This window comes from Brienomyrus brachyistius, unplaced genomic scaffold (assembly GCF_023856365.1).
Source record: "Brienomyrus brachyistius isolate T26 unplaced genomic scaffold, BBRACH_0.4 scaffold148, whole genome shotgun sequence".
Classification (NCBI taxonomy): Eukaryota; Metazoa; Chordata; class Actinopteri; order Osteoglossiformes; family Mormyridae; genus Brienomyrus; species Brienomyrus brachyistius.
This window is the reverse complement of record NW_026042423.1, coordinates 90,366-102,790: the sequence shown is the minus strand read 5'-3', so window position 1 is coordinate 102,790 and position 12,425 is coordinate 90,366. Positions and strand designations below refer to the sequence as shown.

Genomic DNA, 12,425 nt, shown 5'->3' with positions numbered 1-12,425 from the left:
ATGACATAATCAATACATCGATTCAATCATCCGAGGATAAAATAATAGTGTTCAACGCACATTTACAACAAATGATGTACAGGAAGGGTAGTTTTTCAAGCACAGCCCACCCCACACTACACGACAACTTCAAAATCAAAAAAAAAACACCAGTCGTGAAAATGGTAGTTTTCCCTGATTCCGGATTTAAGGGACTTTGGACTCGCCGCAGGATTTGCGCCAGAATACAAAGGTCACTTTAAAGGGCATGTGAATAACAAAGCGGAGAGCAGCCACCTCTGGACGTACCGGCCACACCCAGCTTATTCCTCGAACGGGGCTTGTTTACGACCCTGGTCCAGGAGTCGTGGAGTTCGGGAGCAAAGACCGCAGCTGCGAGTGGGAGGGAGTGCGGGCAACCTCATCGGTCCATGCAGAAGTGATCAGTCTGCTGCACGATCACGTTATACCTGCTAACAAACCTACTACGACATGACAGTTCGAAAGAAACGCTTCTGATTGTAAAGAAGCAAATAAAGAAATAAAGCAGACTGAAATGTTGGCGAGTTGATAACTGGGTTGGAATGCTCGGAAATCAAGAGTAAGAGGACAAAATGATATTACGTGGAGGTGGTTTCGTGCAGCGGGAGTTGTTGTTTACACGCAGTTTTCCGCCGCCCTGAAACCAGCGCGGAGTAGCCAGACGCACGCAAGCGTCTCACGGATCGACGACCTTTCACCCACTTTTCAGACTGGAGGTTCACCGGGTTTATTCCGACACTGCTGACTCCCCCCGGTACGCCCTCCAACAGCCACGCACCCCGTTTCCTCCAATCAGCCGGCGGCCATGCTCTGATCACGCGCCCTCTTCGCTCCGATTGGACGGCGCCGGATACACATTAATTTTTGATTGGCGACGGGTTGCCACCCTCCGGTCCGCTCGGACTTTTTTGTTTTCTTTTTTTTTTTGTCTCGCACAGCTGAGGCTCCCGCTGACTGCGAATCCTAAATCCGGTGTTTAATGTGCGCCGAGCGGACGCGTCGCAGATCGCTCCTCTTTGTCCCATTGTTTCCCGACTTCGCCAGGCGAGACCAAAATAGTCCCGATGCTCACTTTTGCCAGCGGGCGGAATTCAGAAATGGAAGAATCGAGTCGGGTAAGGGTATTTAAAACTTTCTTTTTTGGGGGGGGGGAGTGGGGGAGGACACTTTCACGACGGATGTCTTGCAGTCAAGCGTCTTGATTGTGCGCTGTTAACAATTCTGCATGATAGGTGGTGAAGATAACATGCATCCAAGTGTAATGACGGGACCCGGTGGGCTGCGTAACGGTTCAGAGCCTCGCATCGCCTGCGGTCTCGTTCGTCACAGACACAGAGACTCTGCATCAGATACGCATAGTGCGATGCGATGTAACGGGACTGGCAGCATCATGCTCCATGTCAGACCGTCGTCCAGTGCAAATGCACGCGTGTTTCCTAGGGCTCATTGCCGGATAACAGGTGGGATAGCTGTCTGCATATGTGCGTTTTGTGGCGGACCGTGGGCGGTCAGCAGGCGTGCACGTTATAAATAGCCCACCAGCCGGTTAGGTAGGAGTGACGCTCCAGCCGATCCAACCTGTGCCTCGTCAATCCCCCAGTGTAGGATATATGGAGTATTCCTATCTATGGCGGACGCCGATCTGAGTGTTAGCGGTGATACCGATCCGCCGCCGTTGTTGTTGTCCTCGTCCACACAAAAGCAGCGTGCGCTCGCCTTTGAAACGGCACACGACCTCATAGTTTTGGGGAGTGGCCAGGGTAGCCCGGCCCCGGCGCTTCCTCCCTATGCGCGCTCGAGGCAAGGACGTCATCTCGTGGGCTGTGCTCGCGGATGGGAGGATCCCCGGGCGAGAGCTGGCGGATCTCCTAGACCTGGACGTTGCCAAAACACACACGGCGCCGCATCCCCTCCTTCCCGTTTTATGCTCTTTCTTTAAGGGGATGATCGTTTGAAAAGCAAGATGCTGATCGGTTTTAGGTTACTGCGCTCCTTTAAACGCAGCGAGAAATATTTCAGATTTTTTTTCCCTTTACTCACAATGCTATAACTTGTTATAATGTAATTATGAGTGCAGTCATTGCCGGTATTATCTCTCTGGCTATTGATCCGCCCTGAAGGCACACAGTCAGGTTATGCCCTAGATTAGATAATCCCTGTGTTTAATGCTGCAATTGGCGCCATTCAGGGAGACGTGATGGATCCCTGTGAGTCTCCAGCGGAGCGGAAGAGGCGTGACAGCGAGCAGTCCTCCTGCAGCGTGCTGGAGTACAACGACCTGGAGGCTGCCGAGGCCTTGGTCTTCATGAGTGCCTGGCGACAAAGGTCCCACCGGCCAGACCCCTGCAAGCCCCGGCCCCTGACACCGGCCTCAGACTCCTGCGACTCCCTCCCCCACGGCGAGCCCGCGGAGATCTCCAAGGACTTTGTCTCGCTCTCATCACTGGTAAGAGGCCCAGGGAGTATAAGCACCCTGTCAGATAAACAATCCTAACTGTTTGATCAGCAAACATGCTGAAATTCAGTCTGCAAACCCCAGCTGCATGGAGCCAAGCAATCATTTACTTTTTTTTATAACTTGATATGTTTTCCGTTATCATTTAGAGGTTTTATGGTGACCTTGAACAGATGGGAGCAGATAGTGGGTCATGCTTTATGATCCTGACTCTCGATCTTTGTGGCATCACAACGCCCTTGCGGGTTCCAGCGTTGCCCAGTGATTTGCTGTGATTATGATCTCATCACCTTAGCCACAGGTGGTGATGTAAACGTTAAAGGAAACCTAACTGGATACAGTGTAAATAAAAACCCTTTACTTTGGCTGCTCTGATATCACGGCAATATTAGGAGGTTTCAGTCACTTTCCTTTTAGTGCGCATGCTGATGCAGAGCCTGATGGTGTTTTGCACGCTTGTTTCAGTGCATGACACCACCTCACAGTCCCAGCTTTGCCGAAAGCCTGGCCACGCTGACCGCCGCATCACCACCAGGTGGCACTTGCCTGGCCCAGTCCTGCCACCCCAGGAACTCTCATCCCAGTACGACCAGCCAGTCAGAGCCCACCACCACGTCCCCCTGCAGGGCCATGGCCACCAGCGTCATACGGCACACGGCCGACAGCCTCCCGCACCAATCTGTTCCGGCCCAGGTCCCGGGGAAGCTGGACCAGGCCAAGACGGCCGCCCCTCACAAAGCAGAGAACCTGAACGTGCCCAGAAGTTCGGCCGGCCCTCCCACGGAGTCGGGCTTCTTGAGCACCAGAAGCGAGCCCCCCACCCTCCTGCCCCCTGCCCCCATTTCCAGCTCCCCTATCATTTGCCAAATGCTGCCAGTGAACACTCAGCCTGGAATGATCTCTGCCATCATCCAAGCCCCTGTCCGGAGCTCTGCCCACACGGTGAAGTCCATCCTGCCCCAGACAGCTGCATTCCCACAGCCCATCCTTGTGACACCCCCGGTGACCCAGGGCACGGTGATGTTCGTGGTGCCCCAGTCCCCCATGCCTCAGCAATGTCCGCAGACCGTCGTGACCCTGGGTAACACCAAGCTGCTGCCCCTCGCTCCCGCCCCGCTCTATGTGCCTTCTGGTCAGAGTGGCGTTATGAACATGGACTTCTCCCGTCGCCGGAATTATGTCTGCAACTTCCCGGGCTGCCGGAAGACCTACTTCAAGAGCTCGCATCTGAAGGCGCACCTCAGAACTCACACAGGTACAGATGTTTGGCCCGAGGACCAGATGTCTATAAGGAAAGATCTGATTAGCTTGTGCAACACTTTTAGTCCCATTAAGGCTGTAACCGTTTAACTAGTTTCTTAATTGCCCCATGCAGGATTCGAACCCGTGCACTTATGGTTGCAATTTCCCCTCTCTTTTTTTCAGGTGAGAAACCCTTCAGCTGCAATTGGGATGACTGCGACAAGAGGTTTGCACGCTCCGACGAGCTCTCCCGCCACAGGCGCACGCACACGGGTGAGAAAAAGTTTGCGTGTCCCGTGTGTGACCGCCGCTTCATGCGCAGTGACCACCTGACCAAGCACGCCCGCCGACACATGACCGCCAGAAAGATCCCCACCTGGCAGGCTGAGGTTCGCCACCTCAATAGGCTGGCCGTGGCCAAGGCTCCTCCCACTCCAGCTGGCTCCGCCCTCCCTATAAGAGCTCCACTCTCCCTATAGGGGCACCGCCTAATCCAGCTGGCTCCACCCTCCCTGTAGGGGCTCCTCCCACTCCAGCTGGCCCCGCCCTCCCGATAGGGGCTCCAGACTAGCCTGCCCATTCCAACCAAATTCTATCATCTCAGGACTAAACTCCTCACAGACTCTCAAGGGAAAAGTTAAAAAGGCTGCTACGTAGCTCATGGGAAAAAAAAGAAATAAAACTGAAATGCACTGGACATTTTTCCCTCCTTGCTTGTTTTTACATGTTTTTTTGCAAAGGAATTTGTTTACTTTCATATCTTGCAAAATGTATGCACTCATTGCCAAAGCCTGTATATGAAGTTTGTCTGTAATTATATTTGTATATTTGTATCTGTGCGTGTATGTAAATACATATCTTTGACCATATTGCATATTCAAAATGCCATTTACTTACAGAATACGGAAAGTTATATGTGCAGTCAGTGAGTGGACAGTAATCTACACTGTGATTATTATGATCTATGTCACATTGCGTATTTAATAAATGTTTGTATTAAAGACTGTGGTGATACAGTATCTGCCCCGTTTCTACATTGGCAAATGTCATGTCAAAGTCACACGCCAAGATGGTGGACTGAAATTCCTGTGGAATTTGCTGATGCAGCGGAACATCCCGCAGACGTGACGCAATCGCTCTGCAAGTCACTGGAAATCCAGATTAATCGCCTGGCCTCCCACGTTACGCGGAGTTGTGAAAGCACACTCCCAACTGGAACGTTGTCATCGTGTTTCACTTCTCTGTATGTAACCAGAAATTCATCTTCGCGAGTTAGTGCTCAATAATTGATCATATCTACATTAAGGCAACGCAGTGTAGCAGTGTAGGCCTACCGACGCTACACCAGGAAACTTAACTTACCCAATAAACCCAACAAAATAGCATCACCTATGTTCCTAACTATTGTCTCGTATTTATTAATCATTAACTTTCCACATATATCAGTTTCCAAAGACACCTACTCATGTATACATACCCCTGTAATTTAAATCGAGTTATAGGTAAAAAATATTTTTCCTTTTTCAAAGTGCTGTGCTTGTTAAATGGATGATAAATCAAAAACAAAGATGCATATGGGAGCTGGTACATTGAAATACGTCCAGAAAATCTCTGGTACATTTGCATGATTTTTGAAAATGATGTAATGCTTTTTACATAATAAAATAGCAGCAAAATCATTAATAGGAGTGATGCTTTATTAATCCCCGGGGGGAGATTCTCTTTTCCTTTTACCCCACCCTGCTCTCCATGACACATAAACACAAAGTTAATAAACCGTGAAAATATCACGACAACAACACAAATTCATAATGGTCACTGATGGCTATCCTTTCGTTACGGATCTAACACGATTTTACGCCCTTTACACAAAGCCCACTTCTGCGGCTTTTTCCACACCCCCTCCCATTAGAACCCTTTGACAAATCAGAGTGTAGGTAGGAGGGGCGCTGGGTGGGTGCGACCAATCGGGTATCGCATTGCATACCCACCTCTCAGTATTTATGACGTCATAAGCGGACACCGAAAGAGGCCGCTTCTTCGACTGCAGCCGAGCATCGCCGGTTTTTCTGAAATTTGGTGAAGCGGAACGCTTATATGCAGCACAATCACACTTAGGCGGTGTAGATAAATAACTTACCCGAGGAAAGCGCTTCTGATATCTCACAGTGAGAACTGAGATGCTCAGAAGGAGCTTCTACAATTAGAGAGTCTAATTTAGACCGCTTAATTGGCACTTCTAACTTATATTCTCCCCTTATTATGCACCTCATACTTTATTCGACCTCGATCTATTCGATATCTGATCTTCTAGTTTTTTACAGTATAACTGTCCTTATTTATGACTATTTATGATATTGTTAGGCCTACTTTTAAATGACTTATTTTGCTTTCATCGTTTACTTTGGCGGTGTTGACCACCTTGCATTTCACTACCGGTTACGGTCTGACTGTATACCTCGCATGTGACAAATGAAAGCCTGGAGCCCTTTGCCAACAGATTGTAAAACAATTGTAGATATTCACGTGACCGTTTTGTAGTCCGACTCACAAGTCGGCTTAGTAACAAATGCGACTGGGTTTGCCAGAATGATTACTAAATTATTTTTCGATGGAACATACAGGTGTTTGTGTATTTCACGGAACAAATACCATTATTCCTATGCATTAAGCTACACGCCGAAACCGGGGTGACAACCTTTCAGCAGCCCACAGGTATTCAGTTTGAACTCGGTTGATTGGGAGGATGAGACGCCTTTGCTTTTCTGTCACATGACTTCGGTCACGTGATTAAGGTTAATTTAGATTGAGGCTTTACTGCTGCCCCCGAGTTGACCGGGCATTCTGGTGAAAAACCCTGCAGGTTTGTGAAAATATACACCAGAAAAGTGTCATTACTCACCGACTTTGTAGCACCATCCAGAAGAGTCTCTTCCCTATCTCTACTAAGCACCGAGAATAAAAATTATTAAAATGTTCAGTGTCGCAGTTGAGCTCTCGACTAAGCTGCCTTGATTAAGCTGGGATATGAGGAAATGACAGGAGTCGAATTAAAGAGCTTTAAATGGCCTGATGGTGGCTTTTCAATTGCTCATCGCCCTGAGCAATTAATTAAATACATCAATTATTTACATTCAAAAACTAATTCAGCACAATTTAGAAATAATCAACTAAATGAAACAATTTAAAGCAAAAAAAAAAACACCTCAACGCTTTTTGTATTTAATAACTAGATTTTTTTTTTACTTAATTTACATAACGATAAGTTCATGTTATTTATTTAATGGGGGGAATTTAAAGCTTAAATTTTCCAAAATTACGGAAATTCTTCAAGTAAACAGTCGCCAGAACTTAAGAAACCCTGCTTTACCTGATATAGAAGCTTAATTCTATACCGCCCCAAGAGTATTTGTGTAGTGTAATGCCCGAAGTAACCACAAGATGGTAGTATAGACGCGCATTCAGAACAGGGGGCGCAGTGGGTTGGTTTCCATGCCGGACAAGCGGCCAGAGAGAACCCCAGTTCAGTGTAAAGGTTCTCTTTCAGGAAGGGGGCTTGCCGCTGGGGAATTCTGGGCAGGAAAAGAGATTTAAATATACAGACGTATTTTATAAAACTACGGAGCAAGCAAGAAAAACATTCCTGTGCCGCCCCAATATACATCTGTGCCAAACATAAGAAAGCAAGGATTGAAATACCCTTTCTCGAGAACAGTGGCTCTCAACCATTTTCGACCCAGTTTTTCCCATGTCGGCTCAGTCACGACCCTGTGTTAAGTATAGGTTTAAATTAGCGCTATTATTAAGCGCGCAGTGCCCTCTGCAATTTTCGCCAATCAATGCCTGTCGCACGAATCTGATTGATGTGCCAGCGAATTTTAAATTAAGCATCTGCGGTTTGGCTTCTTGGATTGGTTGAGTGTTCACTAGTTTTGCGCTAAGCATTTGAAGACCAAAGACCTGTTTATACGGGCTAATTGTAGGACTGGGCTGGGAAATCTGATCATAGATCAGCATAAGAGCATGCTGGTTTTGAAATGTTTACATTACCAACTCCGCCTCGCGACCCAAATTTGGGTTGCGACCCATGAGTTGAGAATCGCGGGCTGAGAACTGCTGCTCTAATCAGACCTTGACGTTAAAAAGCCCATACATTAAGATCGCACCATGCCTAAAAAAAGAAACGACCATGACCTGAGCACGAAAGCTCACATGAACGTAAGCAATCATTTACAGTGTTAGCAGGAGAGTGCTACCCTCTGGCTCGTTAAATATTCCCAGGGAAACCGGTCACCAAGGCAATGGCGACAGGTCGCTGTGGTTTGGTTGGGCTGATCACAGATGAGTCACAGAAACCACTGGCCGTCAATATATTCTGTTTCATCATTCATAGGATTTGATTTTACGACACTGGGCAGCTGGCAGTGACCTACAGGCTGACACAGTCAAGTCACATGCTGCCAGGGCTCTGTCGCCACATTAGGCGTTAATATTAATATAGGAATAGCCGGTAAATTATAATTTATATAGGGGGACTAAGAAGCCAAAGTAATGCAGCCGCCTGCAAATCTGTACCAGCACTGCCTCTTAAATGACTCGCAGTCTAGCAACAACTGTATCCAGTGAACTGGCTGTACAGCTGAGTAGTTATGGCTGTCCCAACACAAAGCGGAGATTTTATAATAGTCACTTACAGTGACAGAAAAGTTCCTGTAATTCAGCTCTGGGTACCAGAGTTGTGCCACAAGACCAAAAACAGTTTGTCTTTTGTGTGAGTGAGCAGCACTGCAGACTCTCTCTGTGGCCATCGTCAGCTGAATTCCCTCTCGATGGTCTCCATCAGGTCCTCTTCTGACCTGTTATACCGGAAGGATGTAACCTCACAAGTTCCAGGGACCCTGTTCCAGAAACACATCATTTACATTATATTTACATTTACAGTATTTGGCAGACGCCCTTAGCCAAGTTAGAGCTGTTTAATAACCAACCAAAATCCATTCGAACTGACCTCAATACTTTAAACACATTGGTTTAATCTTTCATTAGATTGTTTATGACACTTGTAAACAGCTTCATGAGCAAAAAGAACAATGTGAATACAATTTTATTATTATTACTCTAAATGACCATAAATGTAAAAATGTACTGAAATAATTCCAGGAGAGAGTCAGTTCATTTTTGATAGAAAGGATGCCATAAACTTAACACTAATATGTATCTGTCTCTAAATGTAAGAGCATATTATGTTTCTAACTGTGGGCCGTTTTTTTCTTCTGAAACAGCGCATCACACGATTTATCCACCGTAAAAAGGCTGCTAAGTATTTAAATATGCATACTGTTAATTTGATATTGCCCGACTTGTCACAACATACTTTTGGGCAGGAAAGCTAAATAATTAAAGGCGTACTTACGAGGCTGTCTCCTTGGTGAGTGAGCGATCCTGGAAACGGTCCTGCCAAGACATTTTTACCTTTAAAGCATGATTAAGGCCTACAGTATATTGTGTTTAAACATACTTGTTTAACCAGCTATTTGCATTCGAAATTACAAACTGCACCCTGAACAAATTATTAAAACGCTGAACCTTCCATTCCTGTTTCCTTACACCCATAGGTCTCAAAAGATGCGCGATTTTTCTGTGCTGCTTGTGAGTTTGTCTCAATTAAGGCGCTCTTTCAAATACTAGGACAACAATTTCACATTTTAATTACAAGAGAATTTACAAAGTGCTGGAGTGCCATGGATGTTTGACGCGTTAAAGAATGGGAGAATTTCATGCAATGCCTCAAAACTGCATAGTCTATACAAATGGGAAGTGCAAGTTAATAACCAGGGAATATCATTAGTGTTTTGTGTTATTTTTCCTACTGAAAATCCAGTGTCTGATCAAACCTACTGAAAACCTTGAGTGTTTTATAATTTCTTTAAATTTGTCGCTATTCATGTATTTTTAGACGACAGGAATTTGAAGATCGGCGCCAATTTCAAAGACTACAAACACCTTTACACTCCAGTTACAATCACTGTGAGATTTTATGCAGGCCTATATTTTACCTAATGTTACCTAAAGATAAAGAAAAGAATAATAATAAAAAAAAATTACCTTTTCTCGTAATCCGCCAGGACAAGTAGGCTTATCTGGAAAACTAAGCGCAGGTTTGAAATGTTTACTATAAAAATCTTTCTTGAAATCGACCCTGCGATCCACGTCACAGGGTCGCGGAGTTTCTTTAGAAAGTTCTAATTTATAAACGGATCTGAAGCCGCCTCCTTTACACTCGCGTCCGGGATGCCAGAAACCGCCCTGCCGGGAGATCTCACCGAGACCAGCTATTGTACCGTCGTACTCCGCCAGCACGCCGTCCAAGTCCGCGTCCATGACGTCATAGTCGTCAGCGGATAATTCCGAGTGGCGTCCTTCGCTGTGGCAGGCCGGTGGGGCTCTGTCCCGGGACTGCCTCAAGTCAGTCACAGTCTGTATTTCGGAAGGCTTTAAGGAGCCGCCGGCCGCACCGCGATCGCGCTGCTCCCCGTCGCCACTCGCCTCTTTCACAGACGCAGGTGCCACCTTTTTCCCGCGGCTGCCCACGCTTCCCATGCCGCTGATCTCGTTTAAAAAAAATACGATCAAACCATACTGTCCGTTAATGTTGTTACTAATATTAAAAAGTCTTACATGTGTTCCAGGGCTCCTGTGTCCCACTGTTTTCAGCAACACGGGGGACTAGTTAAAATTTAACGCGGCGAATTCCTTCAGTCTGACTGCGAAGCTGCGCTCCTCCATACGCCGCTTCGCATCGCGATGGGTAAATAACAAGCAGAACAACTCATCGCAAGTGCAGCTGTTAGAAACTCCTATCTCCTTAATTGTCTGCTATGCGGTAAGAAAAGAACTTTGCTACGGTCGTAGCGGCAGTCGTAGGCAGCTGGAGATAAAACGCGTTGTTTGCATGCTTGCATGCTGCACACATCTGCGCCGGACTCGTAGTGAGGGTGGTGGGAATTTCCAGCAGCATTCCGAAGCAAGTCTCCGGATCTCGGACCTCCTAAAGGATCGAGTCACTACTACAGTGTACAGCTGGGAAAAGTCCGTTACATAACCACCGTGCAGCACCTCCCCATGTCAATCGCTCCGGCTCTAATATTACATTTGTAGTCTTTTGTTACCATAATTATAATACTCCTGTTCGCACACAAAACCCTTCCCATTAGCCCCACGTTATCTGTTTGCGAGTAGCGTTCAGTATATTTATTCGATGCCCTTTGCCGGGCGGAAAACTAACGCGACAGGACAATGATTAATAGCTTGGATTGTAAAATCCGGTGACATTTATTTCTAATTACCTGTGGAATCGCAGGACTGTTTCAGTAAATAGCCGGTAAAATATGGCAAACAAGGGACCGGTATCAAAATGCATGACAGGTAAACACTCACAGATATGTTCATTTAAAATAAGATTACGTCATGTGACGTGTAACAAAACTGAAAAAAAAAAGAAGTCGGGTAAACCTACTGGAACACCAAGATCTGCAGTAATAATGGTACGATTTCTACAAAGACAGTGTAATCAATCGAGAAACATTATTCTAGCAGCAAAGCTGTTTGTCCACCTGTTTCCAGCTTAATGGCCTTTGCTGTGGTGGCTGAGGGAGGGGGGTGAGGTACAGGCACCAAACCGGCATGTATAACCCACCTGCCAGTGAGTGACTGCTCTGTATCCTTTAGGGCATACAAGCGAGGAACATTCCATCCCTGGGGTGGGGAGCTTCCAGGACATTCTTCACAAAGCCTTTGTTTGACCCATCCTGATGCACAAAAAACCCTCTGGAATGAGCCTTGCTGGGACACCAAGCGCACCCCCCCGTACTGTTTGTTTAATATCTTCTGGGGACGTGAGGCACACGGGCGGTCACACCATCCTCACAACACCAAAGGTCCCGAAACACCCCTATGGGCCAGGCGTGGCGCTGAACCCATCTAAGACGGACAGGCCCCACCCAGGGTCTGATATTTTATATTAGTTATATTAATTAATTTACATTCATTTCTTGAGTGTGTGTGTGTGTGAATCGATAATTGTAATTGTAAAAGTGACATTCATTTCCACTAATATTAATAAAATCTGGTACTGCCATCTATTACGCGTGCTGAATTCGTGCGAATAATTAAAATTATGCACAACTGGGGAGCTTCCGCTACCAATCTCAGGCCATATATGGCGGAGACATGACCTCATGTCAGGGTCCACGATGAAGCCCCTGTTGGTACTGAGGCCTGTTAGATTTCATTTACCCAAAGAGACAGCAGAAAGGTTCATTTTTCATGCAGGGAAACTGCATGGTGCTTTTCTGCTGAACAGGTCTTGTCACACGATGTTTTGTACTTTGGGAGGGAACAACTAACTCGCATTTATTACACTTGTAGTATTAACTCTGGATTTGTTTTATATCGTTCAGACGCTTTTATGGTTAAAGTTTCCAGGCTACCAACAATAGCGCAAACGTTCATGAGATCTTTTGTCATCTTCTATTTCAAATGTCAGGTCCAAGTATGGAACAATTCTAAGCAAGACCAAATTTGTACTCCTCACGCTTTTGAGCGAGAACCTCTCTCAGTGCTACTGCTGCACATCCCAGGAGATCTGTGTACATCTGGATATGAAATCAACCTTTCAGAGGCAGCAGCTCAGGGCTACGTCCAAAAT

The 12,425-nt window shown here is 46.4% G+C and overlaps 2 protein-coding genes and 1 long non-coding RNA gene across 3 annotated transcripts; 2 read left to right on the top strand and 1 right to left on the bottom strand.

Moving 5' to 3' along the window:
* Positions 1-932: 932 nt before the first annotated feature.
* Positions 933-4,737, top strand: LOC125728065 (Krueppel-like factor 11). The gene is made up of 4 exons (XM_049005134.1): positions 933-1,136; positions 2,210-2,467; positions 2,942-3,731; positions 3,902-4,737. The coding sequence occupies exons 1-4, from the start codon at positions 1,086-1,088 to the stop codon at positions 4,195-4,197; spliced, it is 1,395 nt and encodes a 464-aa protein (XP_048861091.1). The 5' UTR covers positions 933-1,085; the 3' UTR covers positions 4,198-4,737.
* A 657-nt stretch (positions 4,738-5,394) lies between these two features.
* Positions 5,395-11,450, bottom strand: LOC125728066 (uncharacterized). The gene is made up of 3 exons (XM_049005136.1): positions 9,824-11,450; positions 9,132-9,172; positions 5,395-8,616 (listed from the first exon to the last, which is right to left on the bottom strand). The coding sequence occupies exons 1-3, from the start codon at positions 10,316-10,318 to the stop codon at positions 8,529-8,531; spliced, it is 624 nt and encodes a 207-aa protein (XP_048861093.1). The 5' UTR covers positions 10,319-11,450; the 3' UTR covers positions 5,395-8,528.
* Positions 10,477-11,855, top strand: LOC125728067 (uncharacterized). Its single transcript, XR_007388906.1, has 2 exons — positions 10,477-10,601; positions 11,447-11,855. It is a non-coding gene; the product is annotated as an uncharacterized LOC125728067 (long non-coding RNA).
* The last annotated feature ends 570 nt before the right edge of the window (positions 11,856-12,425 follow it).

What these genes read in the sequence shown, in the direction of transcription:
- LOC125728065 (XM_049005134.1), top strand. Translation starts at nt 1,086, where the DNA reads ATGCTCACTTTTGCCAGCGGGCGGAATTCAGAAATGGAAGAATCGAGT. An exon ending in AAATGGAAGAATCGAGTCGG is followed by an intron (nt 1,137 to 2,209) that starts GTAAGGGTATTT and finishes GGCGCCATTCAG; the next exon opens with GGAGACGTGATGGATCCCTG. An exon ending in TTGTCTCGCTCTCATCACTG is followed by an intron (nt 2,468 to 2,941) that starts GTAAGAGGCCCA and finishes CGCTTGTTTCAG; the next exon opens with TGCATGACACCACCTCACAG.
- LOC125728066 (XM_049005136.1), bottom strand. Translation starts at nt 10,318, where the DNA reads ATGGGAAGCGTGGGCAGCCGCGGGAAAAAGGTGGCACCTGCGTCTGTG. An exon ending in CTGGCGGATTACGAGAAAAG is followed by an intron (nt 9,173 to 9,823) that starts GTAATTTTTTTT and finishes ATGTCTTGGCAG; the next exon opens with GACCGTTTCCAGGATCGCTC. An exon ending in CTCACCAAGGAGACAGCCTC is followed by an intron (nt 8,617 to 9,131) that starts GTAAGTACGCCT and finishes TTTCTGGAACAG; the next exon opens with GGTCCCTGGAACTTGTGAGG.